The 27,892-nt window shown below is 60.0% G+C and overlaps 1 protein-coding gene across 11 annotated transcripts; it reads left to right on the plus strand.

Annotated features, from left to right (window-relative positions):
* The first annotated feature begins 2,192 nt into the window (after positions 1-2,192).
* Positions 2,193-27,248, plus strand: TNKS1BP1 (tankyrase 1 binding protein 1). Of its 11 annotated transcripts, none has more exons than XM_043548183.1 (14): positions 2,193-2,347; positions 5,679-5,839; positions 9,169-9,319; positions 9,863-10,640; positions 11,812-11,884; positions 13,626-15,182; positions 16,345-17,103; positions 17,173-18,374; positions 22,649-22,952; positions 23,629-23,776; positions 24,198-24,334; positions 25,296-25,462; positions 25,663-25,769; positions 26,768-27,248. In XM_043548183.1, the coding sequence occupies exons 3-13, from the start codon at positions 9,217-9,219 to the stop codon at positions 25,754-25,756; spliced, it is 5,322 nt and encodes a 1,773-aa protein (XP_043404118.1). In that variant the 5' UTR covers positions 2,193-2,347; positions 5,679-5,839; positions 9,169-9,216; the 3' UTR covers positions 25,757-25,769; positions 26,768-27,248. The 11 variants fall into 11 exon arrangements, with proteins under 11 accessions (XP_043404118.1, XP_043404120.1, XP_043404112.1 ...); XM_043548185.1 differs by having other exon boundaries at positions 16,345-17,033; positions 17,304-18,374; XM_043548177.1 differs by having other exon boundaries at positions 9,140-9,319; positions 16,345-18,374.
* Positions 27,249-27,892: the final 644 nt, after the last annotated feature.

Raw genomic sequence — 27,892 nt, forward strand, 5'->3', positions numbered from 1 at the left:
GAGGGCACACTCTGCCTCACTCTAATTGAATCAGCACTTCTGCCAGGCTGCAGCTCTCAGAGAGGGAAAAGAGCTGTGTGTGCTGTGGGAGGGAGAGGAATGTGCCCCAGAGGCAGTGGCTTTTATAACCAAGGCTGCAGCAGGTTAATTGTGCAGATGGAAGCTGGTTCCCATGGGAAATTCTCCAGGGTCCCATTTCCTTTGGCCTAATTTCTGTGGGTTATTTACCAGAACTCCGCAGCTGCCAGGAGTAAATGGGAAGGAAGGGCTGCAAGCAGCCATGGCAACTCCTCTCTTCAAGCACCATGTACTATGCTAGAACACGGGTCCAGCAATGGTGTGGAGTTTAAAACGAGCAGGGACGTCTGCCCACCTGGATGTTACAACCACCCAACACTTGCACCCTAAACCCAACAACCAAAATCAGACCAAAGCCTTACAGCCCACAGGACTGTGGAGCCTCTCTCTGTTCCCCAGGGGCTTCCCCTTTTCACCTCTCCCATCACACAAAGCTATAGCATTGAGTGGGTACAACAGCCTCTGCCCTTCCTGTGTTCATCCTGCAATCCTACCACAGCTGTAATTAGGGGGCTGTTTTTCCCTGGGTGCTGGGCAATGTAAGCAGCTGCCATGATGAGACTGGTTGGTCTTATGAAGGGTGGCTGCCTGGCAGGGGCAGTGTGGTGCAGAGATTCCAAGGGTTGGCTGTTCTTAAGAGTGAGATTTATAGGCCCAAAGAGATTTTCCAGGTGATGTGTTAGGTCATTGCTTAAGACAGGGGCTCTCATCTTTGGTCCTTGGTGCCACCCAACAGTCCAGGATTTTAATGTAACCAGCACTTAATAGTTTGTTTTAAAGTGTACCCTGATTAATGTTGCATATGAAACACTTAAATGTCCTAATTCATACTAAAGTCTAGGGCACTTCAGAAGTCTCTATGCAATGTAAAGCAGTGGATTTTAATAATTATTAGCTGTTTGAAATAAAACCCTAGATGGTTGGAGAGCCTGGAGGACATGAATTTGGCCAGTGTGGTTTAAATTTTGAACTGTTATTTTGCGGAACCTGCGAACTTTCAATCAAGTCCTGCTTGTTTTTTGGCAAACCCATAATTTCTTGACCATCAGGTATCTCCTCTCCCCCCTCCCCCCCCAGCCTCTCCTACAGATCGAGCCTGTAGTCTCCATGGTCACCACAGTACCCAAGCTTAGAAAGCGGCTTTCCAAAGCCCTAAGCCCTGGATGTATTGTCTCTTGCTGGGCCCAAGTAAAAATATTTTAAATCTTTGTGTATTTACTCAAAATGAGAGAAGCTTAGGAATGTGAGAGTGAGACAGCATGCTAAAGAGTGAGTCTCACACCCAGTGAGCGACACTTGACGTGTCTGAATGGGGGTGAAACAAATGGAGGGTTTTAAGACTAGCACAATGCGGACAAATGTCCTCTCCCTGAGCTATCGCCCCGACCTGTCCTCCTTGCTGGTGGTTTCCCAAGAGATGCTAATTAACGAACAGGCTTTCACAAACTGAGCAAGGTGGGCATGAGTGTATCCAGAGAGGGGACTCCAGCCTCTGGCCTTGCCCCTCCAGCATTAAAGTTCATGTCACTCTTACACCAAGGAGCCTTTATTAGGGGGGAGGACAGAGGAGCAGGCTTTAGGGGAGCTAGGGGACAAGCATGGGTGAATAGTTAAGATGTCTCTGCAGCTGGGCATCAAGGACTGCAGTGATTCTGTTTATTAGGGGGCACTGGCTCTCTGGGTGCAGGACATCTGGTACCAACCTATGGGGGCTCAGGCTGAGAATGGTGGGGGCTAGTAGGCAGCCCTCTGCAGCTGGCAGGCATGGAGTTGCCTGTTGTGATCACCCTAGATACCAGCTAGGGTGAATACACACAAACTCCACACACATGAGCTGGGGAAGAGATCCCTCCCCCACCTAGGGATTGGTGCCAGTGGGGTCCTGGCTCTCCAGCTGGCAGAGGCCCCAGGGACATTCCAGGCTGTGGTGGTAGGGATGAAGGGGTCATGCCCTAATGATAGCTAGGAGTGGAGAGACAGGTACTCCAGTAACAGCTGGGGAGGACGCAGCCCACCTGTGGGGCAGGAGAGGGGCCCCTCTAGCTCCGCCCTCTATGGCTCACCCTGCCTGTTGGATGATGGCTTCAGCAAGATCACACGTGAGAGTGGCGTACCCAGGGTGGAGTTATTTGCATAGCTCATGAATATGCAACAGAGGGCGGAGCCGCCCTGCCCTTGTTTTGCTTCTCATGAATATGCCGCAGAGGGGTCGGGGCGGTGCTGACTCCGAGCGCGGCGCGGAGGCCGGTGAGGAGCTGCCGGGATCCGGGTAGGTAGGGGACGCCGGTGTCTGTGTTGAGAGTATCCGGAAGGAGGAGTGTGTGGTGTGACTGGGGGTCCCCAGGATGGGGTGTGCGTGGGGTTGAGGGTGAGAACAGGAGTGGGGTGTGTATGGGTGATTGGGGTCCCAGGTTGAGGGGTGGGTGTTTGTTGGCTGCAGGTGGTGGGAAAGGGGGTATGGGGTTTTGAGGCTTTGGAAGGGACAAGGCATGGGTAGGAGCAGGAAAGTCACAAACTTTCCCAAGTATAACAACTTGGGTGGTGGGGGGCATGGCAGCAGGGGCGGGGTGATGGAGGGGAAGGGCAGACTATGGATGCCAGGGTGGCCAGACACAGTGTGTCACTCAGCCCCATGTGTCACTGGGGGTCTCAGTACAGTGTCCCAGGGTGCCTCTCGCTAGCATCACTGGTCCTCAGCCAGGGCCGGCTCTAGGATTTTTGCTGCCCCAAGCAAAAAATTTTTTGGCCCCCCCTGCTTTTTTTTATGCCCCCCTCCCTGTCCCAGGCTCTGCCCCAACTCTGCCCCTTCCCAATCCTTTTCCCAAATCCCCGGCCCCGCCTCCTCCCCTGAGCGTGCCGCATTTCCCCCCCCACCACCATTGCCTCCTGCAGCTCCCCTCCTCCCCCCAGCTCACCTCCGCTCCGCCCACCTCCTCCCCTGAACACCCCGCTGCTTCGCTTCTCCCCCCTCCCTCTCAGGCGAGGGAGAGGCAGCGCATTCAGGGGAGCAGGCGGAGCGGAAGTGAGCGAGGGTGGGGGGGAAATGCGGAAGTGCAGGAAGTAACGGGGGGGGTAGAGGACCCTCTCCCTGCCCCAGCTCACCTCCGCTCCACCACCACCGCCTCCCCCGAGCACGCCGCCACTCGGCTTCTCCACCCTCTCGCCCAGGCTTGCTGCGCCAAACAGCTGTTTCGCGTGCGGCAAGCCTGGGAGGGACGGGGACAAGCGGAGCGGCGGCAGCGCGCTCAGGGGAGCAGGCGGAGGTGGAGCGGAGGCGAGCTGGGGTGGCGGGGGCACATTCCTGGGGCGGCATGGCCGGCGCCAGAATGCCACCCCTAGAAATGTGCCACCCCAAGCACCTGCTTGTTTTGCTGGTGCCTAGAGCTGGCCCTGGCCTCAGCCACACCCTGGGGCTGTTCCCAGCTCCCACTCTCTGACCTCTGGCCTCGGCCTGCCCTGGAGGATTCAACCTGTATCTCCTCCACAGCTCCTCCCATCGGTTGGCCATGCCCTCTGGGCCCTTGCCAGAGCCAGGCCCTGGACCAGCTCATAGAGTTGCCTGCAAAGGGTTGTGTGTCTGTGTCTCTGGGAGGACCCAGTCTAGTCAGACAGGGCTCACAGTGCCACCCTCAGCCACTTGGCCCCAGGTTTCTGTCAGGAGTGCACCCCCACCAACCCTCCCATTTGAAGTCCAACCTGTGCTCTCATCAGCAACGCACTCTTTCCTGACCACCCCTCCCTGCATCCACCTCCTGCCTGCCTACAGCTGGACACGCCCTGCTGCCTCCACCCCTGCCTGGCCGTGTTTGTCCAACATCTTGATCCCAGCCTCCCCACCCCAGCTGCTGAACACCTTCTCCTCACCAGCTCTCTCCATCTGCATGCTCCCTGCCACCCTTCCTCTCCCTCCCGCAGCAGCCTGGGCTGGTTTCCCTCTGGCTACAACAGCTCACAGCCACTCTCCGCAAAGTAGCTAATAGGCTTCTCCTTCCTGCTGGAGGGGGAAGGTGAAGGCTCAGTTTTGCCTTTCACCCTCCTGGATCCGAGTGCCTGGTCAGCTGGGCTGGCCCCTAGCTCTGCAGGTGCCAGAGTCCCTGCGAATAAGGGCTTGGTCCTGTCCATTGCACTGTGCTGATCCCTGGAGCCACACAGGGCTTGGCCCTCTTGTTCTTTTCACTTTGCCTCCCCAGGCGTGGGCCTGGTCTGTACCACAGTTAGGTCAACCTAACTCTGTCAGTGTCTATACTACAGTGGGGCTCCTGCCGTAAGTTCCCCACTACACTGACTTAATAACTCCACCTGTGGTGGAGGAGGAGTGCTTAGGGTGATTCAGTGCCTGTATAGATGCTGCGTTACTTAGGTTGCCTGTTGGCTATCAGCCCCAGATGTCAGCTGACAGCTGGAGTCTCCCTCCCCCCTCTTTCCAGTGCTGACAGCCTGAGCTGTCAGTCAGGCATAGGGCACACAGCTGGAACTGCCCCCTGACCTGGGGCCCAGGTCTGAGCCAGGGGGCTCAATTTCACAGCAGGGAGCCAACCAGCAGTGAAACTGACATTTTTGTCAGTTTCACAGCTGCTATTATTTCACATTTTGTGAGCCCTGTGTCACTGTCATTGCCCCACAATGAACCACTTCAGTTGGTGCAAGCGCTCCTGGTGAGAATGTGCAGCACTGGCAGAAGGAGAGCAGTGTGGACACCAACAGCTGATTTAATTGCTGTGTTGGCTGTAGGTCAACCTAACTGAAGTTGACCTAATTTTGTAGTGCAGACAAACCCTTGGTCTCCTGTGCACCACTGTTAGCTGTGACCATGACTAGCTGCATGTAGCTTTGGACTCCTTCCTGCTCACTCCCTCTGCCTGTCCTAAAATAGTTCCTGGCCTGGTTTGAACGTTTCCAATATGAACATGGAGGTGTCCCATGGGAAGACCCACGTCAGAGGCCTGGCACCCTTGGGTATTCCCTCCCCTGCTTCAGCTTACCCTCTGCCAGTAACCTTGGCCTCCTTCTGTCTGAACTGTCCTCTGTCCCCAGGCCTGGTCTCCACTTAAAATCTACACTAGAAACTTGCATCAGCACCGCTGTAGTGCTTGCAGTGAAGATGCTCTAAGCTGACGGGAGAGAGGTCAGTAGCTACGTTGGCAAGAGAAGATTTCCCGCCAACACAGCGCTCCCTAAACTGAGGGTTAGATTTTCCACACCCCTGAGTGACATAGTTATACCGAAGTAAGTGTGTAGTGTATGTAGATCTAGCTTTAGGCTGACACATTTTCTGCACTCCAAGGTGTGAATAATCCATGTGTAGTTGCGGCTAGGTGGATAGATGAATGCTTCTATCAGCCTAGCTACTGCCACTCAGGGAGGTGGTGTTGATACATGGATGGAAAACCTCCGTCCGCCGCTGTAGCGTGTGTCTACACTACAGCATTACAGCAGCTTAGCTACAGCACCTTAGCTGGGCTGCTGTAATGCCCATAGTGTAGACATGGCCGAAGTCTCCTTTGCTTGCTACTCTGCCCGTGGACTCTATCTTTATTGAGGCTCGTCCCACAGGGATCTCCTCTCACCTTGATGATTTGTTTCCCTTCTCCATGTCCCAGTGTGGCCAGAAGCTGCCATCCACCTTCTTGCACCTATGCAGAACCCAAACCACGACTCCCATGTCCTTGGACATCTTCTTTGGGTCCATGATTGGCTGTAGACACGGTCTACGTGGTTGGTCCTGTTCTCAACCCCCTCTGTGGAGCAACCTGGTCTTTTAGTAAGTATTTGATGACTTTTCTTCAGTCTAGCAAACAAAGGTCTAATGAGCCAAGGCTGAAGTTAGACAAATTCAGACTGGAAATAAGGTGGACATTTTTAATAGTAAGGGGAATTAACCATTGGACAAACTTACCAAGCCTTGTGATGGATTCTCTAGTACTGGCAAGATTTCAAACAAGAGGGGATGTTTTCCTAAAAGTTCTGCTCTAGTTGGTCAGGGAAGTCCTATGGCACGTGTTACATACAGATGATCACTGTAGACCCTTCTAAGTTCTATGACTCTATCCCATGAACCCTATAGCCGGCTCTTGTACCCCTACTTGACCTCCTCCATGAGCCTTCTCCTGTGGTGGCCCCTGAGACTTGCCTTCCTCCCAGGACTCATCTGTAAGCAGCTTAATTCTCCCTGGGGCCTGAACCACTTTTAAATCCTCTTCCACTTGATTCCTCGCCTGTGGACCACCCATGCTGTAATTGAATCACTGTGTAAATGGTTCAGTTATCTGCAGAGCCCACGGGGGCCTGGCCTGAGCTGTGTGGTTGTCTGCAATGGTGTTGGGGGTATGTCACTTTTGGGGTGCAAGAGGATTCCCCAGGAGTGGGGGAGGCAGGTTGGGGGCACAGATCACCAGAGGAGTGTCCCTCCATGACCATCCTTGCCTCCCCCAGCACCTGCCCACTGAACCACTCGCCCCGCAGCAGGCAGGAGAACCAGAGATATTCAGATCCTGCCTCTGTGCAGTCTGGCTTGCCTAGGGATTGGCACAAGCTGGGATCTGTTATCCACTGAAGGGAGAGCGCTGTGCAGGGTCTCAGAGCAGAGCTCAGGAGGTAAGGGAGGGGCGCTGACTGCTGGCAAATGGTGATAGCGCTAGGAATCCTCACTCAGCTGGAAGGTCTGCTGATGCCAGGGCCTGGTGCGGGAGGAAGGCAAGGGGCATGGGCAGGAGGCTGCAGCAGTGTTGGGAAGAAGCAGGCGAGGGTCAGGGGGCACAAGAGGAGTGGGCATGAGGAAGAGGGAGTGGGAAGGGGGTATTGATATGGGGGGAGGCAGGGTGTGGAGAAGGGGGCTATGTGTGGATGGGACATGGGGGGGGTATTAGCATGGGGAGGCAGAGTGTGGGGGAGGCAGTGGGGAAATGTGTGTTGGGGGGTACTGGCACAGTGGAGGGAAGGCAGGGTGTGGGGAGGGGGTGTGGTGTGGATGGGATATAAGGGGTATTGGCCCAGGGGGAGGTAGGATGTGGGGAGTATTGGCATAGGGAGGAGGCAGAGGGTTGGTGCTATGTGGAGTGGGTTGGCACAGTAGGAGAAGGCAGGGTTTCGGGAGGCGGCATGGTGTGATGGGGGGTATTGCCAGGAGGGAAAGCAACTTCCGCATGCCTAGTCTTCCCTGATGCTTGTTCTGCCCCGCGGCCCCCGCCAATTCCCTCCTGCCCCGCCCTCCCAGCACCCCGCGATTCGTGCGCCGCCCTGTCTCTTAGAAGCCCGTCTGGGGTTGGCACGGGACCGCCACCCCTTCCTCTCGCTGCGCAGATTCAGACAGGAGCCGGCCGCCGCGGCGCAGCTGGGCCGCCTCGGATCCCAGCGCCGAGCCAGGAGGCTGGGAAATTGGGTGGGGGGGGAAGTGGGGAGAGAAACCCGATGGCTTCCAGATGTGCCCGCCCCGCCCGGCTTGGCTGAGGCAGCTGTGACGCCAGCTCCCTGGGGAGGGGCGGAGATCGATTCCCACTGCGCCGGGATGGGGAGACTGTGACTGGAGGTGGGGGGCGGGTTAGGAGACGGAATGGGGGAAGCGGGTGGTGCTGGAGAAGAGGGGGGATAGGGCAGCAGGAGTGGTGGAGGGGAGGGGGAAGGGAGGCAGAAGAGAAGGGGAGTGGAGCGGAGCAGGAGTGGGCGGGCTAAGAGAGGCGGGGCTGGGGGGAGTGGGACGGGTTGGGGGTGGGGCTGGGGGAGAGAAGAGGGGGAGTGAGGCAAGAGGAGTGGTGAAAGGCTGGGGGAAGTGGGGCAGGGCTGGGGGGAGAGGAGATGCGGAATGAGTCAGGAGGAGGGGTGAAGGGGAGGGGCTGGGGGAAGGGAGGCGGGGCTGGGGAGGGTGAGGAGAGGGGGAGTGGGGCAGGAGGAGGGGTGAAGGGGAGGGAGGCGGGGCTGGGGCTGGGGCTGGGGCTGGAAGGGGCGGGCTCGGAGTCAGGCCCTCGGAGCGAGCTGGTTTTTCTCGTCCCTGCAGCCTGAGTCACGGGAGCTTGTGCACCCTAGCCCTGCCTACGATGAGGCAGCTGCCGGGAAGGTGAGCCAGGCTCCCGGCGGCCGGCCCAGGAGAGTCCAGCTGGTGCTGAACCACGCTAGACCCAGAGGGGTGTGGGCACCGTGCGTGCGGGGGCGGGCAGAGAGTTGGGGGCCAGGTTGGCACCCGGAGTTGGCACTGTGTGGGTGGGGAGTCAGCGCTGTGAATGGGACAGGGCTTGGGGCGTTTGTGGGGGAGTGAGGGGTTGGAACTGTGTGCAGAGGGCTGGGTGGGGCAGGGGGACTGGCACTATGTACAGGGGCTTGGCATGTGTGGGGAGGGCTGGGGGTGTGGGCCGGGGGACTGGCACTGTGGAGGGTGTTGGCTCCATAAGTGGTGGTAGGGGTGGGGAGTTGGTGCTGTGTATGGGGGTGCTGAGGGGAGGCAGGGATCTGGCACTGTAGGGACATGGGAGGTTGGAACTGCGTAGGGAGGAGCAGGGGGTTGGCACTGTGTGGGGGTAGGAGTGGGAAGTTGGTGATGTGCATAGGGGGCTGAGGGGAGGCAGGGGTCTGTCACTGTGTGTGGGGGTGGGGGTTGGCACTGAATAAGGCGGGGTGGGTATTTGGCACCATGTGTGGGGGTGGGGTGGGGAGTTGATACTGTGCATGGGGGCACTGAGGGGAGGCAAGGGTCTGGCACTGTGGGAGGAGTGCAGGGGTCGGCACTGTGTGGGGGGAGCAGGGTGGAAGTTGGGGTAGGGGACTTTGTTTGCCAGCTGTATATGGGATGCAGAGCAGTGGAGGTTGAGGTGCGGCTGGGGCTGTGCAGTGAGATGTGGGACCTGTGGTGGAGGGGTGGTACAATGCCCTGCGTGGCTAGGGGGCATCCTCGGGAGGTGACAGCATGATGTGACCAGAGGGAGGCGGGGGCTGATGGGGGCCATGTGGGGCTTTCACAGGAGCAGCGAGGAGGCGGCTGCAGCTGGAGCTGAGGGGCATGCTGGAAAATCAGGCCATGGCTGGGAGCTGGGGTGGGGGTGCGGAGGACCGAATCTGACTGCTCCTTTCCCAGACAGCCCTGATCTACCATCTCTCGCCTAGGGGCTGACGCGTGTACCGAGTTCATCGAGCCTCAGCCCAGGTGCCACCATGGCCTCCGAGACACACCCCCTGCGTCCCCCACCTCCCTGCCCTACCTCCAATGGCAGCATGGGGGCCAGAGGTGGGCAGCCGGCAGGCAGCCCCGAGACAGGTACGTGCTGGTGGGTAAGGGAAGAGTAGAGGGGGGCTGGGATGGAGAATAACAGAGCTGGGGAGCAGCTCATTTGAGTGATGGGCACAGGGGAAAGAGGAGCATCATGGAGTTCAGAAAATGCCTGGGGGTGTGGAGTGGGACACGGAACCTTTCCCCTCTGGGGACATCCGCTCTGATCCTGCCCCAGGCTGACTCTGGGGGTGTGGAGTGGGACACGGAACCTTTCCCCTCTGGGGACATCTGCTCTGATCCTGCCCCAGGCTGACTCTGAGGGTGGGAGGTGGGACACAGGGCCATGCTTTTCAGGGGTCCATCTGTGAGACAAATTTGAGTTCTCAGACTGGTGCAACCACCACAACCCCCCAGCACCGAGCATCTGTCAGCGCAGACCCTGGAGAGCCATGTCCACCCCGGAATGGCTAGTCTGCGGGGGTGGGGTTGCTTGGGCTGTCTGGGTTGCCCCTGCTGGGGGGCTGGCCAGGGCAGTGACTGCTCTGTGGCTGGGCTCTGAGAGAAGCTCTTTCTCTCCCCCTGCCCCAGGTGACACTCGCCTGAAGCCGCCAGTTGGTCCCAAACCCCGCATGCTGCCCAAACCGGCTGTACCTGCCAAGCCCTGCACCCCCCCACCGTCCCCTGGGTCGCGGCCTACCCGCCTCGAGTTCCCCTCTGCCGAGAAGATCAACCTGCTGGCGGGTCCCAAGCCATACAGTGGCAGCAGCACCGCCCTTAAACGCCTGTCTTTCGGCCTCAAGAGCCCCCCGGGGGAGACCTCCAATGGGAAGGGGGCACCGCCACCTGCAGCGAGAGCCCCACTCTGTCCCACGGAAGAGAGATCGCTTGCTCCTGTGACACTCCCTGATGGGGGGCCCCTAGGAGTCCTCAAGGGCACTGCCCCGTTCAAAGTGAAACCGGTGCCAGTGGCGGCCAAGCGGGAGCGCTTCCCCGGCACCACAGTGGAAGAGATCTTGGCCAAGATGGAGCGCCCCTGCAAAGAGGGGTCGGGCAGTCCTGACCCGGCCTGGGGCCCGCGCTCAATCTTCAACCCTGATGGCAGCTCCCGCTTCGGGCCCAAAGGCTATGCCGCCTTTCGGAGACAGCCTAGTGCTGAGGGAGGGGAAGGTGATGCCATCGCCCCCCGCTTTGAGGCCTCCTGGGTATCTGGGCCCCCTGAAGCACAGGAGAGCAGAGCGTCCTGTGGGGACAAGCCGGTCGCTGGCAGGATGAAGAGGGAAGGAAGCCCGAGTCCCATTGGAGAACGCCCGCCAGAGCCCTCAGATGGAGAAGCAGAGAGACACCCTGGCTCAGCCTCCAGGGAAAGGTGAGGGGCTGATGTGCAGAGGTGGGGCATGCAGGACATTGTGGGTAAAGGCCTTGTCTGTTCTGTGCTGGGAGGGGTGTGTGTGGAGGAGGAGTGGGCAAGGTGTGCTGCACTACATTATGGGTAAGAATCTGGCAAAGGCGCTAGGATCTGGTGCCAGATCTTCCCCCCAGGGAAGCGGAGAGGAAGCCAGAAAGGGGATTGTTACATGGTGCTTCCTGGATGTAGAGGAGAATCCTAGAGGCATCCAAACAGCTCTTTGACACCTGTATAAAATCAACCCTGTAGTTAGATGAGTGCAGCTCTGCATATGGACAAGAACTTAACACTTAATACAGAGTTAGCCTGTGGAACTCCTTGCCACAGGATGTGGCTGAGGTCACAAACTTGGCACGATTCCCAGAGGGAGTGGATATTAGATAATTGTAACATGTCCACAAGGCCTTGGTTTATTTTGAGTTGGTTAGGAATGCGGTTAAGCTAAACCGAAATAAGCTGCTCAGTAAGGGTCCACATGTCAGGACTGTGCGCTTGGTTTAATTAAACCAAGGTGAGTTGACAGTAGATGAGGCCTGGGAGATGTTCCCATTCCCTGAAAGCTGGCGGTCTGAGACACACAACATGGAGGTACGTGGCGAGAGTGCCGGGTAGGAAGGAACCCTGGAGAAATGTTTGGAAGAGGAGAGTGGACCTGGAGCATGATCATGGTGCAGGGGACACTGGGTGGCTGGTGTGGGAGAGGATGGGAGAAGATCAGCTGTGGGCAGGTGGTGAGGTTCTGACTGGCCTTGGATGTGAGGGTGAGGGGCTCTTAGTAGAGAGGAGAAGGGGCCATCAATGGAGGTGGGAGTTGAATGGGATGCAACTGTGGAGTTAGAGAAGACAGGGTGGATCCTGGTGAAGATAATAGTATCGAGCTCTTCTGGAGAGCTTTAAATCCATAGATCTCAAAGCACTTTCCCAAGGAGGTCAGTATCATTATCCCCATTTTACACATGGGAAAACTGAGGCACAGGGAAGGGATATCCAAGGCACTCAGCAGCAGAGCTGCAAATAGACCTCCAGAGTCCAGTGCCCTACCTGCTAAGCCATGCTGCCTCCATCCTGCTGACTAAAATATTCCTTGTTCTGGAGACTAACCCCCCGTTTCTCCATGTTTTCTCTCTCTCAGTGGCTTCTCCCCGGCCAGCGCCAGCTGCAACGGGGACCAGTCCGGACGCAGAAAGTCGCCGTTCCCCCCTGGTGTGAGTTCTCGGCTCGCCCCCTCCAGCGTGGCGGCTGCTCTGCTCAGTGCTCTCCTTCCGGGCTCTCCTGTCTCCTCCTGGGCTCCCTCTCTCTGGGGTGCGTGTCTCCTCTCCCTCCTCTGCCAGCCCTAGGGCACCAGCTCCTGCAGCTCTCCCGGGAGGTGAGCCATAGGAACTCAAGTGTCCTGCATGGCACCATGGGTCCCCCACTTGTTGAGTCCTTGGCACATTGAACCTCCCCCATGCATGGGAAGGGAGTGATCAAGAACCCAGGTGTCCTGCATGGCACCATGGGTCCCTGGGCCTATTGAACCTCACCCAGGCATGGAAAGGGAGTAATCAAGCACCCAGGTGTACTGCATGGCACCATGGGTCCTCCACCCATAGGCTCCTAGGCCAATGCTGTTTTATCTCGCCCAGCCCTGGGGAGCGGGGTGGACACACAAGACCAGGCCAGCCAATATAATCAGGATCTCCTGAGGGGGGTGCTTCCCCCCGTGGCAGCAGCCCTGGGTGGTTGGCCCAGGGGACTGGGAACCCGGCGCTCACTCTCAGCCTGGATGCCTGCGCCCAGGAGGGAGCAGCCCTGACTCACCGTGTTGGGCTCGCTGACCTGGCAGGTATGTGGCAGGCGGGCGGTTCCCAGCCCCACTGGGCCCTTGGCCAAACTCCTAGGCAGGGAGGGTGGAGAGGGCCCCCCCCCCCCCCCCCAGCCACTCCTCTCAGGATTCCTGGGAGATAGCCAGGAAGAGGTTAACCATTAACTCCCTTTTCCTGGTGGGGGCGGAGTGGGGAACTGACACTGGGGCCCCCTTCCATTCTCCCTGGTGGGGGAGGGGGCATCTGACCCTCCTGCCCTGGGGCTGGGGGTCTCCAAAGCCCTGAATGCCACTCTGCAGCCATATGGCTTGATTCCTCCTGCTTCCTTCTTCCTCCTCCTCCTCCTCTCTGCCTTCATCTCCCTGCCATGGGGCTCCTCGCAGTGGGGAAGGGGCGGGCACCCTAGATCATGGGAAACTGCAGCTGAGGCTAAGCTAGGGAGCTGGGCATGGGACAGGAGCCAGGCTGGAGGGGTCGCCTGAGCCCGAAGGGTGGGACAGGGCTAGGCAGCAGCACCCCCAAAGGAGATTGGGATCCAGCTGGGCTGAGTCACATGGGAAACATCCTCAATACCTCCAGTGAGACACTCCCCATGGGGAAGGGACACTCTGGTGGGGACCCGGGCAGCAGAAGTCAGGGGGCATCCAAGGGTGATTCCTGGCTGGTGGAGGTCAGGGGCTGTCTGAGGGATAGGGGGAAGCCTCAGGCGGTGTGGGTTGGGGGGAAAGCAATGTGTGTGTGTGTGTGTGTGGGGGGGGGATAGTCCTGGGGTTGGGGGGCCATCCGGCAGGGGGAGCCCCAGATGCTGGGGGCCGGGGGGGAGGAAGCCCTGGGAGCTGGAGGTTGGGAGCTGTCTAGGGGATGGGGCACAGCCCTGGGCACTGGTGGGGGGAAGCTCTTGGTGATGGGAGTCATGGACCATCCACGGGATGTGGGGGAGCCCCGGGCACTGGGGTGGGGGGAAGTACTGGGGGTCAGGGGCCATCTGGCAGATGAGGGGGGAAGCTCCAGGCGCTGGGGATCGGGATGCACCGGGGGATGGTGATGGAAGCTCTGGGCAGTGGTAGTTGGGAGCCATCTTGGGGGGAGCCCCATCGATCTGGGGGTGTGCATAGATAATGATCTCCCATTCTTCTCACAGTTCTCCTCGGCCCGGACCTGTCCCATCCCCGTGGCTCCTGCTGAGCTCCCGCTCAGGGTGGCCCCTGGCAACTCTGCTGGCCTTGCCCTGGCCCCAGGGGCCCCCTACCTCCCTGCCGAGCATCCTGCCTCAGCCCTGGGGTCCCCTGCTGTGCCCGCCGAGCTCCCCGCCCTGGGCTCGCCCCCTGCCCACACTGAACTCCCAACCAGTGTTGGGCCCGGCTTCCCAGGCACCCCTGAGTCTCTGGCTAAGTTCCCCATAGGCCTAGTCCCGGCCCCTGATGCTCCAGCTGAGCCCTGCCACAGAATCTCCTGCTCCCTGGCGTCTCTGGAGGCTCCTGGTGAGGGGTCCCAACCCCCCTCCGGCCTCCCTGCAGGCATGGCACCAGGCACTCCGGATGCCCCCGCAGAGCTCCCCCATAGCCCCCCTGCAGGGCGGGCCCTGGCCCCAGGCGTCCCTGCTGAGCTGCCCCGCAGAATCACTCACTCCCCAGGGGCCCCCAAAGCTCCTGTTCCATCCCCAGACACCCCCAATCTGTGTCCTAAGCTCCCCACCAGAGTCTTTTGGTCTCCGGTGTCCCCCGATGGACCCACTGAGTCCCCAGTGTCCCCATACAGCCCCCCATCTCCTGAGCGGGGCTCCCCTTCACTCTCCAATGATGCGGAGCCATTCACAGGGCCTGCGCCAGCAGACAAGGACTTCCAGTGCCCACAGCTGGGGCTACAGCACTCCTCAGATGGGGTGGTGCAGCTGCCAGACAAGGGGCTAGGAATGGGAGTGCTGGGGGGCTCCCTGGCTGCCCTGCCCAGGGGAGGGCCCCCCCACCCTGGGCCACCCCTGGAGGGTAAGTCCAACTGGACCCTGTCACAGTCATTTGAGTGGGCGTTCCCATCCCGGGCCGTGGAGTGGGAGCCCCCCAGGTCCCCCATTAGAGAGGCAGATGACTCCGGCCTCTCTGAGCAGGGGGACTCGGATGGGGAGGGCCTGGCCCCCAGCCCCAAAGGGTCTGAGGAAAGCAGCAGCTCTGAGGGGCAGAGGGCAAGGCAGCTCAGCGCTGCCCTGGATTGGCAGGACGCCGAGGCTGCAGGGAGTTCTGCCCGCCTGGATGGTGCCATGGGGGCCCCATGTGACCAGGGAGCGACTGAGGTGGGGGGCCTGGAGGCCACATGTCCTGGGGGCCCCGTCGCACAAACGGAGGCAGCCGTGGCCGAGCTGAAGGGCCCTGCAGCGGTGGATGAGTTGGGCACTATCTGGGAGGAGCAAGGCAGGCCACTGCTAGGCGCCCCCCTGCGGCTGACCGAGCCGGAGCCAGACCAGGAGCAAGCCGCTCCAGTCCTGTTGTCTGACGCTCCCCGGCCAGTTGGTGCTGACCGATGCCAGGAGGACGACTTGGCATCAGTGGGGAGCTGCCAGGAGGGCCTGAGGCCAGGCAAGGCGGGTTCTGAGCCACATCCCAATGCACGCTGGCTGGATGAGCTGCTGGCATCGCCCCCGCCCAGCGCAGATGAGACCAAGAGAAAGGGCATGCCTGAGCCCAGGGACCCTGCAGGGCCAGAGGTAAAGGAGGGGTGACCATCTGCGGGAGGGAAGGGGGGATCTCTTGGCACCAGTGGGGGTGGGATGGGGGGTGGGAGGAGGACTTCGTCTCCTCAGTGTGTGTCTCTCTCTCCCCAGGCCCAGCTGGAGGTGCTCTCCCCAGGGTGAGTGTGGGGGAGGGGTATCTCCCCAGGGTGAGTGTGGGGGGGTGTCTCACTGTGGGTAGAGCACCTCCTGCTGGATCTGGGGAATGTGGGGGGGCATCTCCCGAGGGTATGTGGGTGGGGGGGCCATCTCCCAAGGCCCAGCAGGGGGCGCTCTCCCCAGGTAAATGTGGGGGAGGCGAAAGCCCCCTTCTCAGCCCATCCCTGCTGGGGCGAGGGGTGGGTGTTCTACGCTGAGCAAACTGGGCTCAGTTCTGCAGGGCTGGGCATTGGCCGCTGGCGGAGTGTGCAGAGCAGTCGGACAGGTTGGGCAGAGGCAGAGCGAAGCATGCTGGGGCGAGCTGGGACAGGGAGAGCCGTTGAAGGCAGCCATAGAGCTGGCCTCTCCTGGGCTATCCCTCTTGGGGTGCATGGGGTGGCCTGCCACAGCCATGGCCAGGGAGGCTGGTGGGATGTCTGTCCTGGAGCGACTCTTGGCTAACTTGGAGCTGCGGGATGAGGCTGGGCGTGCTCGGCACGTGAGTGAATGGAGCACCCCCTGTCCGGCTGTGAGTACAGATGGTGCTTCTGGCAGCATCTGGGTGGGGGGACCCAGGAGACCTTGTTCCTGTGGCCGCTCCACTGGGCTGGGTTGGGTGGGGAGTTCAGATTGGCTGGGGCTGCCCGTTGAGATCTCGCTCCTCCCAAGTGCTGTGGCAGAAGGGCGGTCCCTGAGAGCAAAGGGCATTGGGGCAGGATCAGAGGGGCTAGTGAACCGGAGACCTCAGGAAGGGTGAATGAATCTCCTGCCTGTCTTGCTGGGCGGAGGGGTGATGCTCAGGAGTGGAGGGTAACCCAGGACCCCAATGCTGCAGCTGTGGGGGATGTGCCCCCAAGAGACAGATCCCCTGGAATCCTGCCTGCCTCGCATACAGCCTGGCCAGTTTGGGAGGGAGAGGCTGATCCTCTCATATCCCCCTCCCCCCAAACTCTTTCCTCTTTTAACCCTATTCTCCTCCCCCCCCCTCACCCCCCCCCAGGATCTCCTTGGTTGGTCACGGAAGGATCTGTGCAGCGAGTTTGGCATCAGAGGGGCCCACCGGGCTGGTGAGTTTGGCTGGGCTAGCGAGACTGGCACGGGGAAGACAGAATGGCCCGGCAGTTACAGAGCTGGTGAGACAGAGCAGGATCGGGAGTTTGGCACCGGCACACGGGACTGGAGTGGCGTGTACAAAGAGACAGAGCTGCTGGGTGATTCCAACATGGGACACGGAAACTGGCCTGACGCCTACGGCATCGGGGACAGCTGCCGGCAGGAAGGGGAGTTCAGCCCCGGCAAGCCAGACTGGAGCAGTCAATACAACACTGGTGGTGCTGTCAGCTCGGATGGGGAGTTCAGTACCAGGAAACTGGACTGGACCAGCACCTATGGCATTGGGGACAACACCCAGCAGGACGAGAGGTTCAGTACCAGCAAACCAGACTGGACTCCTGAGTACAGTGTGGGTGATACAGCCCGGCAGGATAGAGAGTTTGGTAACAGCAGGCCAGACTCTACCCATGAGCCTGGTGTCGGTGATATTGACCAACAGGATAGAGAGTTTGGTATTCTCAAGCCAGATTGGACCCGTGAGCACGGTGTCGGTGATACAGCCCAGCAAGCTAGAGAGTACGGTACCAGCAAGCCAGACTGGACCCATGAGCACGGTGTCGGTGATACAGACCAGCAGGCTAGAGAGTACGGTACCAGCAAGCCAGACTGGACCCATGAGCACGGTGTCGGTGATACAGCCCAGCAAGCTAGAGAGTACGGTACCAGCAAGCCAGACTGGACCCGTGAGCACGGTGTCGGTGATACAGACCAGCAGGCTAGAGGGTTTGGCACCAGCAAGCCAGACTGGACCTACAATCGTGGTGGTGATACAAACCAGCCGGACAGAGAGTTTGGTACCAGCAAGCCAGACTGGATCAACATATACGGCCCGGATACTGACCAGCCGGATAGAGAGTTGGGTACCAGCAAGCCAGACTGGACCCACGAGCACGATGTCGGAGATACAGACCAACAGGATAGAGAGTTTGGTACCAGCAAGCTAGACTGGACCCATGAGTGCAGTGTCAAGACCAGTGGGCAGGGTAGAGAGTGGACCCGTGAATACGATGTTGGCAATACTGCCCCGGAGGACAAGTCAGATTGGACCCGCAAGTTCGGTGATGATGCCCAGCAGGACAGAGTGTTCAGCCCTGACAAGCCAGCTTGGCTTGGTGAATATGGCATTCACCATACAGATCAGGAGAGTGCCTTTGGTTCTGGTGTTGGAGACCCCGACAGCTCAGCCCAAGAGCCTGGTGCCAGGAAGCCAGGGTGGAGCGGCACCGACTGGCAGGAGAGCAAGTTTCTCTTTGCTAGGAGGGATTGTGTCAGTGATTTCAGGATCAGAGGAGCTGAGCACGAAAGCCAGTACGGTGTCATTGGGACTGAGCGGGCAGGTGGCTTTGGCTTGAGTGCTTTGGATCCATCTGGCGCCTTCGGGACCCTGGGCCCAGCAGAGCTTGGAGAGAGCCGGACTGACTGGGCTGGCCATACCAGGACTGTGGACCTGGATGAGCCCAGAGAGACTGGTGTGGGACACTCTGACTGGGCCCAAGATCTAGGACTCCATGGCACAGGTCCCTCTGTTGGCCTGGGGGCAATCAGTCCTGAGGAGCCCAGCAGGGGATGGATGGACTGGACAAATGAACTGAGTGTGAGCAGCATGGATCCGTCCAGCAGTCTGGGGGTGGAGGGCTTCGATACACCCAGAGAGCCTGGCGTGGGGCAGCCAGACGGGGCCAGCGACCTCGGCACGGGAGGCCCAGCCACAGCCCGTGGCTTCAAGAGCGTGGGCCCAGCAGAGGCCAGTGCGAGACAGACTGACTGGAGCCATGAGTTCGGCTCTGGGGACAAGGGGTCCGCTGAGACCGGGGAGGCTGGAGCAGGGCAGATGGACTGGGCCAGCGAGGACAGGACTGGACGTGGGAAACAAACCAATGCCACAGCCATGACTGGCTTGGAGCTGCATGGAGACAGGTGAGGGCTGCACTGAGTGCATGAAGGTTGGGCTGAAGTGTAGGGTGATCCATCCCGTCCTTCACTGCTCATCAGAGCAGGTGGTGCCCCACTTAGGCTGGGTTCCGGTCTCAAAAAGCAACTGTGTTCAGTGGGGCAGAGGGGAAGGGGGGAGATCTCGTCCCAATCCCAGTGTGGGGCTGTTTAGACAGAGTACTCCCATTGTGGAGATCAGCACTGCTGCGCTTGCCTAAATGGCAAATGCCTGCTGCTGAGCTCATTGCTCTCAAACATTCTGCAGCAGTGAGTTCCACTGCTTAACACCTCCTCTCCTTGGGGACGCCTCCCGTGGACTGCCACCCAGCATGGTCATGCGCCTCCTCGTGCTGGCTTGATCAGGGCAGCTGGGTTGCTTTCCGCCCACCACCTGTGGACCTCCTCCTTCCTCTCCTGTAACCCTCCTTTCTTCGGCGCCTTGGCTTTGAGTCAAAGAGCTGCCGTGACCACTTGAACATTCCCGTTTGCATCTTCGTCCCCTTTCCCGCTGGCTCAGCTGGCCTTGGCTTTGAGCTGCCCGTGGCCCTGCCAGGAGCTCTGTTCACCCACAGCCTGTTTAATTCAGGCCTGGAGGCAGCTGCCCAGGCAGGAGGCGCTAGCCCATCCTTATGTCTCAGGGAAGTTTTATGCTTCAGCATAGGCAGGATGTCTGCCCAGAGAACCACTCCTCTGCCTGCCCTGGGCTCCAGCGCCCAGACATTTCCCTCCCATCTGTGTGTGCTGAAAGGAGGATGCCCACCTCTGTTCAGCCCCCTAAATCAAAGCCCAGCTCCCTTCCCGCTGAGCTCCCCCAGCCCGGTCTAGAAAACCCCTTTCCAGCTCGCCCTGAGAGTCGACCAGGGGTGGCCAGACGCAGGCCCCCTGGCCCAGGTGGGCAGGCTGTTCCTTACAACACACCTTAGATTGTGTCTGTTGAATTCCATCTGTCGCTGGGTTTCCTGGCCTCGGTGGGTGGCCTTGGCCGTCCAGTAGCTTCGTCTCATTGGTGAATGTTGCTACCCATCTATTTTCTCCTCCCTTGTCCAGCGTGTAGTCTATGGTGCATCAGGCCCACGGGCCTTTCTGCCACTAGCTTCGTTGTGCTAGGAGAACAGACCGTCCATTCTTACAGCGCTTCCTGGTTTCGAATCCGAGATAGCGCTTCCCCTCCTGCCTCTGCTCCCGTACTCTTAGTAGCCTCCAGTGCAGGGTCTTTTGTCTAAGCCATTAGAGCCACTGAGCAAACTCATTAGCCCAACTGGAAGTGCCTTCAAGGGACCTTCTTCCCAGGTGCTCAGTGCTTTCTGAGAACTTGAGCCTCTTTCAGCTGTCTCAGATTGCTCCCCCCCCCCCAAATCATTAACCACTGTGGAAATTGGAAGCCACTGTGGTTGGGGCAGTTCTCTGGCCTGTGTCATCTCCCGGATCCTAGTCACCTGAGCCTCATCAAATGACACATTCGGATTAGGAGGGAGGGCCACACTTTGAACAGATGGCCAAGGGAGGTAGTGGATTTTTCCATCCCTTGGTGTCTTCAGATGAAGCCTGGCTGCCCTCCTAGAAGACACATTGAGCCAAACACAAATTACTGAGCTCAGGATGGGGGTAACTGGCTGTGTTATGCAGAAGGTCGGGCTAGATGATTGATTGGTCTCTTCTGGCCTTAACGCCTATGGAAGGGGAAAGTTCCAGAATTGTGGGGGAGGGTCCCTTGCCAAGAACCCTTCCCCCGACAGCTGTTGTGTGTACTTTGTGCTTTTCCCCACTGGGTGCTGTCTGAGGGCTGATCGCCAGCAGCCTCTAGTCCCAGAGGAGAGCACCATCAGGTAGAGGGAGGAGAGCTTAGCCAAGGCGTTGGAGCAGAGTGGGGAGCTCTTGCTGTATGGGAGCTGTGCTGCTTTGGAGACATCTCGTGTGCCGTGGCGCTCCCCTTAAAGCCTCATCAGCACCCCCTCCCCTCCCGTGTAGTAGCTGTTCCCAACCGGCCTCCTTTAGTTCACTGGCTTAGTTCTTCAGATTCCTTCCCAGCTCTCAGGCAATGTGTCCCTATCATGTTCCTCCACGGGGTCCGACAGCTTCACTTGACCCATATGGAGTATCCCGGGGTTGGGATCCACATTCCCTGTATGCTGCACAGCTGCACAACAGCCAATTTAGCACCACGCAGGCGCTCAAGGGACCTGCCCAGGGACCTTCTGCAGTCTGGGGGAGAGGCAGCCCTCCCCTGGCCCCAACCTAGTCCAGCCCCCAACCCGACCTGGACCTGTCATAGCCAAAGTGCCCCTCCCTGAACCCAACCCCGGCCCGGACCTGTGGAGGGGTGCCTATCCTGTGTCCCAGCCCAGGTGCTGCTGCAAGGAGAGAGAGAGAGAGCTGGGGCAAGTCCTGTCTCCCCGCCATAGCCCTGGAGCACCCTCCTGCACCCCAAATCCCTCATCCCCACCCGGAGCCTCCTTCCCCCCCCCCCCCCCCCCCAGCCCCAAGCCGTTCATTCCCGGTCCCACCCCAGAGCCCGCATCCCCAGCCGGAGTCCTCACACCCCTGTACCCCAACCCTCTGCCCCAGCCCTGAGCCTCCTCCCAAACTCTGAACCCCTCAGCCCCACCCCCACCACATGAATTTTGTTATGTGCACCAATATGAAGGTGATGTGTCACACATCACCTCCATTGCAGTGCAGATAACAAAATACAGTCTGCACACGGATGGGAAAAATTAGAGGGAACACTGGTTGGGGTTTCCAGGTGGCTGTCCATGCTGGATGGAAATGTGCTGGCGTCCCACAACAGCTAAGTACCCCCTTCACGGCCTGGGAGCCTATGAGCTTCTGGCACATGGCTTCCCCCTCCGGAGTCCGTGGAGCAGTCCTGGTTCCCCATTAGCTTCTGATACAGGGGATGCATCCACAGAAGGGGACCCTCCCCCCCGAACTCACAGCAGCGCTCTGGTCTGCATGCTCTGCAGGAAGGCTCTGGCACGTAAGAACTCAGGCTGCAGTTGGTGGTGGATGATGTAATTGGTTCTGGAGTAGCTGTCCAGTTGTCGGAGATCATGGGAACCAGCCAGCAGTCAGTTGTTGCATGGGGCTTGAAACTCAATGTCCTGGCTGCTGGCTAAGCTGGCTTTGCACTGCTTCCAGGGTTGTAGCGGGGGGCTGCCCAGGATCGGGGCGCTGCCCAGGATCGGGGCCCTGCAGAACTAACAGCCGAGCCATGGCATCTAGGCACCGCCAAGAGCAGTGTGTTTCTCCCCCCACCTTTGGGGTAGCTGAGGCTGGAGATGCACCACGTGTGTCCTTTATCCTGTGTCTGTGCATCCGTCAGGCTGCCCATCAGTGTGCTGTCCAAGCGCCCTACTAACATGCTCCATTTGTCCTCCTTGGAACAGGGAGAGGACCTGGAGGAAGATCTTCCAAAACACAAAGAGAGCCACTGCCCTCAAAGCCCCAGTTGAGCTCCCCAGCATTCGGGGCCAGATGCTGGGAGTATCCAGTGTTTAAAAACTGCCTCTGCCCAACCTCTGGAGTGGGCTGATCAGCCCCAGACTCTGCATCCGCTAACCGGCCTCTGATAGCCTGTCAGGTTCCCATTCTCTTCTTCCCAAGCCCCAGACCCTGCTGAGTGAGAGTGGCAGCACTGGCTCCTCCTCTCTGGCTGGCATGTTCCTTCCCTGACGCCAGGGATCTGCTGTGTGCTGGGGCCTGGCTCTGTTGTCCCACCTGTTGCTCTAGGCTGTGCACCCCTCCTGTGGCTCTCTGAAGGCCTCCGCCAGCTGCTCCCAGGCAGGACACCTTCCCGCCCTACCCTACCTAGGTTAAAGAAATCAGAATGTGTCTGGGTTCTATCCCCAGCTCTGCCATTGAACCCCCGGGCAAGTTGCCTCCCTGTCCCTTGCCTCAGTTTCCTCATGGGGATAATGATTTTGATCTTCTTGGAGGGAGTGTTTGGGCCCTAGAGTTAGTGCTACATTGGGGTGAGCTGCGCTCATTTCCTGGGCTAGCTCCTGGGCAGGTGCCCAGGCCAAGCTGCGAGGAGCCCCATCTGTTGTATGCCCCATAAGGCCAGGTGAGGGGACTGTAGATGTGGGCTTCGCACGCAGCGAGGGGGGAGCAGAGGAAGCTGGAAGGGGAGTAAGGGGGTATGGGGGAGGGGAAGCAGAGGAGGCTGGGAGGGGTGTGGGGGAGGGGTCTGGAGCAGAGGACTCGGGCGTGGGGGGCTCCATGGACCAGGGAGAGCAGGGTCTCACTGTTCTCTCCCCCAGCAGTGGCCCCGGCAGCCCCCAGCTCTCCAGCCCGAGCCCCCTTCTGGAAGAGATGTTGGCCAAGGCAGTCACCCAGCGCAAGAGCCCCAGAGAGGAGAGGGGGCTGCCTCCTGGTCCTGATGCCCACCCCCCTCCCTTGCCACAAGAGGAGGATGGCGGGCCCTGGCCCGAAGGGGATGGTGCACCCAGCCCATCGGACGCCACGGACAGGGGCTGGCTGCCGATAGAAGCGAGGAGGCTGAGCCAGCCAGGGCACTGTGGGAGCCAGCCCTCCCCGCCACGCGAGGACTTCGCCTTCCTGGAGGTGACCCTGGGGGATTTCCCAGCAGCCTCTGCTCCCTCCTGGGCCTGGTGCTGGTTGTGGTTGGGTACATGGGCCTCCCTCCCCCACCACTCATGTCCACATTGGGAGCCGGGGCTGTAGGGGCAGGTGACCTCAAGCCCCCACTTTTCCCTGCCGATGGGGACACCAGGTGGTGACTGGCATGGGGGCAGGGTGGGCTGCCTTCAGAAGGGAACTCTCCCCATGCCCTCCCTGGTGACCCTCCAGCTGGGGGACCCCATGTCTGGGTTGAGAATCCCCCACCGCCATGCTGCGGGGGATCCTGACTGGAAATGTCCAGGGCTGGATGACTAACCCTTCATTGGCTTTAGTGAGTCACATAGGCTCTTGATCATGTACCAGGGCCCCCGAGGGAGCACATCCATCCATACCCACTTCCCTGTGGGTTGCCTCTGGGATTGGGTCCCTCTGAGGGGTTGACTGGGATTGCCCCTGCTGGAGTCCCAAGGCAGATGGGGCAGCCTGGCACCCCCGTGGGCTTTCCCCTTATGGCTCAGCATGGGTCCACAGCTCTCCTGGATCGGTAGCCGTAGCAGCTGCGGGGTTGGTGGGCAGCGTGGTGCTCCTGTGGGCTCTCCCCTCGCATCTGGGCACTGATCAGTATCTCCCCCCCGGGGCATGTATGGGACATGTACAGGACATGGAAGTTCTCGACAGCACCATCTACCGGAGCAGAGCCAACCTGGGCCGTAAGCGAGGTCACCGGGCACCGGCCATGCGCACTGCAGGCACCCTGGCACTGTCTGAGGTGGAGGTGGCCGACTGGATGTTCCGGGACTCTACAGGTGGGACCTGGGGTGGGGCATGCTGTGGCTCGCTGGCCAGCCTGGCGTTGATCTGGCTTTCTGTTCAGTGGTGTGCCGTGATGTTGGCGTGGTGTTTGTCTTGCATGCTCTTGGCGTGCTGTTAGCGTGTGTTCCTGTGTCGGAGGGGTGTTGGCGTGGCCGTGGTGGATGTTGCCATGTGGCATGATGGTTATGTGTGTTTCTGGGTGGCACATCATTGTGGGTGAGGGGTGTATTATGGGGCATGGTGTTGGTGCCCCACTCCCGGGTGGAGCATGTGTGTTGGCGTGTGAGCCCACATGGCACCGGCACCAATGCACATGTGCTGCTGTGGCAGTGGCATTGGTGTGTGTCCCCATGCAGTGGCGGTGCTGACGTGTGGCCCCGAGTGGCCTGACACTGACCCTGTGTCTCCCCTCAGAGCCCAGAGCGACGCGCTGGGTGTCCTCAGATGAGGAGGCGGCAGAGGAGCCCCAGAGCCGGCGGACACGGCCCTCGCTGGCGGCCAAGGGGTTGAAGGTGCCACTCTTCCCGGGCCTGAACCCCTCAGCTCTCAAGGTAGTGCCTGCCAGGGCTCCCGGGCCGGAGGAGGGGTGGGAATGACCCGGGGTGCCCACCAGGGATGCAGCCAGTGCCCATGGGATGTTGGCTGAGTAGGAGAGGGAGTGGGAAGGGGGTGTTGGAAATGGTCATGGGGGAGGAGGAGGGGTCTTGAGAGGAGAAGTGGGGCTGGAGGGTGAGGTGGGTGCTGGAGGAGGTCTTGGGTGGTGAGGTGCAGGATGGGAAGTGTGGGGGGAATAGGTTGGGCCAGCATGTCCCCTCGGCTCCTGGGGAGGAGGCAGGGGACTCTGCGCACTGCCCCTGCCCCAAGCGCCTACTCCACAGGTCCAATTAGCCAGAAACTGCGGCCAATGGGAGCTGCGCAGGCAGCACCGGCAGGCAGGGGCAGTGCACGGAGACCCCTGGTCCCCCTCCCAGGGGCTGCAGGGACGTACTGGCCACTTCTGGAAGTGGCGCAGGGGCAGGGCAGGCAGGGAGCCAGCCTTAGCCCTGCTGCTCTGCTTACCAGGAGCCGCCCGAGGTAAGTACAATCTGGCCGGAGCCCGTACCTCTCCCCGCCTCCTGCACCCCAACTCCCTGCCCCAGCCCTGAGCCCCCTCCAGCACCCAAACTCCCTCCCAGAGCTTGCAGCCCATCCCCCCTCTTGCACCCTAACCCCCTGCCCCAGGCTCAGACCGGAGCCCCCTCCCATACTCTGAACCCCTCCGCCTCAGCCCAGTGAAAGTGAGTGAGTGTGGGGGAGAGCGAGCGACGGAGGGAAGGGGGATGGTGTGAGCAGGGCTGGGTCTCGGAGAAGGGGTGGGGGCAGGGTTTGTGTAATTAGACAGTTGGCAACCCTATTGGGGACAGTCAGGGGAACGTGCTGTTTGTGGGGTGGGGGTGGAGGAGTGATGTACAGACAGAGACAGGGCATCTGTGTGTCTGTCTGAGACACCTTCCCCGCCTCCTCCCCCCACAGGCCAAGCTGCGGGGCCGGAACCGCTCTGCAGAAGAGGGGGCCCAGCTGGGGGAGGCCAAGCCAACCCCTCCCAAGGAGCCCCACGTCCAGCGCTCCAAGTCCTGCAAGATTCCCGGCTTGGGGGGGAAACCCCTGGTGCTGCCCCCCAAGCCAGAGAAATCCTCAGGGTGAGTGTGTGGGGGGGTGTCTCTGGTGGGAGGTTGGGTTTGTGGGTTTCAGCAAGTATCTGTGCACCTGGGGGTGTTAATGGGAGTCTGCAGGTATTGGGGGGGTGCATAGACACTGGGGGGTTGGGGCTGTGTAGATGTGATGCTGTCGGGGGGCGTAGACCCTGGTGGGTGAGGAAGTTCTATCCTTTTCCTGTCAGCTCTGCCATGGCCGCTGCCTCCTCGCCCCCCAGGTCAGATGCCACCTCGCCCCACTGGCTGCAAGCGCTGAAGCTGAAAAAGAAGAAATCCTGATGGCCCCATTGAGGTGAGGGCCCCGTGTGCCTGCACCGAAAGCTGCGTCGCACTTCCACTGTGGCAGTTTGCACACGACATGCTGCACACCCAGCAGAGCTCTGTTCAAAGTCACGTCCGGCTGGTGCGATGCACGATCCCTCTTGCAAATGGGTGTGACGCCGCCAAGGGACATTTGGTCCAAACCCAGGGGTGTAACGCGTGTACAAGTGGGCTGTCAGCCAGTGGAAATCGGGCAGCCGGAGCCCAGACTGGGCTCTGGTACCTCAGATCTCAGACACATGGGTGCAGGGCGTGGTTTTTGGGGAAGGTCTTGGCCCCTGGCCCCCTGGGTGCTCCTATGGGAGATTTCCCATTCCCGTCCCTGGGCAGAGCAGGTGGGGGCTGTGCTGACTCCAGGGAGGTCAGGCTGGTGGTATCCTTCACCCCTTGCTTCCTGAATTCTAGCCATGAGCCATGTGTGACTCAGGCCGGAGTGCAGCAAAATGGTGTGGCCAGCGGCTCTTAGGGTTCCTTGCACCACCTGGTGGACAGTGTGGTGCTTGGCACCTAGTCCTTCCTCTGGGGCATGGCTCTGAGCCTGTCTGGGGAAGGCAGGAACCAAGCCGGTTGAAAGGAGAAATTCACACTGAACAGCAGGGGAACACTTCCTGACGGGGCAGATCCAGCTGGGAATTGTCCCCCCTGCCAGAAGGGCCGGGAGCCCTATCGTTTCTCGACAGGGGGATGGATCTGGCCAGGGAATTCCTCCCCCTCCCCAAATATCCACGAATGGGTCTACCCAGGAAAACATCCTCCTGGTGATGAAGGGCTGGGAGCCCTGTTTGGCACTATACAGTTGCCTTTATGCCACTCAAGCTTAGATCCTGCTGCAGAAACAGGCGTGGACTGCTTGGGCTAGGGAGAATCTCCCTTGACAGTGTGGAGCACATGACACAAGCTGCGGCTGTCCAGACTCCCTCCAGAGGGGCAGTGACACTGCAGGGAGCCAGTCTCTCCTCTCTCTTCCAGGTCTTTCTCTCCTGCTGCTGGGGCTGGGACAGCTGACTCTCCAAAGAGGCTCGTCAGGGTGGAAGAGGGGACGGCGCAGTGATGGGAGACTCCCCCCGGCCGGCCCGCCCGCCCACTGTGCACAGCTGGCCCCCTGGGAGCGCAGTTTGGGGGTGGAAGTGGGGGCAGAGGAGGCACATCTATGCACTTTGTATCACACTCGCTCTCTCCCCGAGCTGCTGGGTCCCTCTGTCCCCGTCCCTGCAAGCTGGCTGCTTCCTCCGCTCTGCCCTTTATACCATGTACCTGGTCTAAAGCCTCTATTATTTTGTAATTGGTGACAGGGCCTAGCCCTGACCCTTCCCCACTATGTCGGGGGCAGCGGGAGTCCTGGGGCTAAGGAGTTGGCTCACTCTCTGCTGCTATCCTACACTTTCCCAGCCAAGAGCAACAGATTACTTTTTCTATGCCACTTGACGAAACAATAAATGATTTTGGGTAACGGTGGGGGCAGCTGCGGTCTTGGGCGTGTCCCTGTTACGTCATGTCCCTTTGACCTCCTGGACCTTGCTCACTAGGCCATGCTCGGCCAGCGGGGGGCAGAGGATAGCACCCTGCAGAGTGCCTTCTGGAGGACAGGCACAAGGGGAACCCAGCCCTGACACCCTGAGCTCCTTGGATTGCTTGTTCTCCCAAGCCTCACGGAATTCATCTCCGCTGGGCTGCTGGGGGCTGTTGGGTTGGGGGGTGCAGGCCATTCTTGTGGGCTCTGGCTCTGGGCCAAGCTGCTAGTGGAGTCCAGCCCTGGCGGGGGAGCTGGGCTGCAGAATCTGAGCCCTGTCAGGTGGCTGCTTAGCTCGGGAGCTCTGGCTCTGTAATGCTGAGTGGCTGAGGCAATCTGGCAGTGACCCCTTGCCTGCCCCAGATCCTGTCCCCTGCATCAGGGCCCAGAACTTTTCCTTTCCTCTTCTGCCTTCTCCCCCGGTCCCCACTCCCCTTCTTCCTGGGGAAAGGGTCTGAATCCATCACAGGCTAGAGACTCAGCTGCAGTAAATCAGCTTCATTGACCCCGGTGGAGCCATGGCCCATTGACCCCAGCTGGGACCTGGCCCTGAAAATACACTTTCTCTCTAAGGCTAGGTGAGC

The sequence above is a fragment of the Chelonia mydas genome, chromosome 6 (genome assembly GCF_015237465.2).
Source record: "Chelonia mydas isolate rCheMyd1 chromosome 6, rCheMyd1.pri.v2, whole genome shotgun sequence".
Classification (NCBI taxonomy): Eukaryota; Metazoa; Chordata; order Testudines; family Cheloniidae; genus Chelonia; species Chelonia mydas.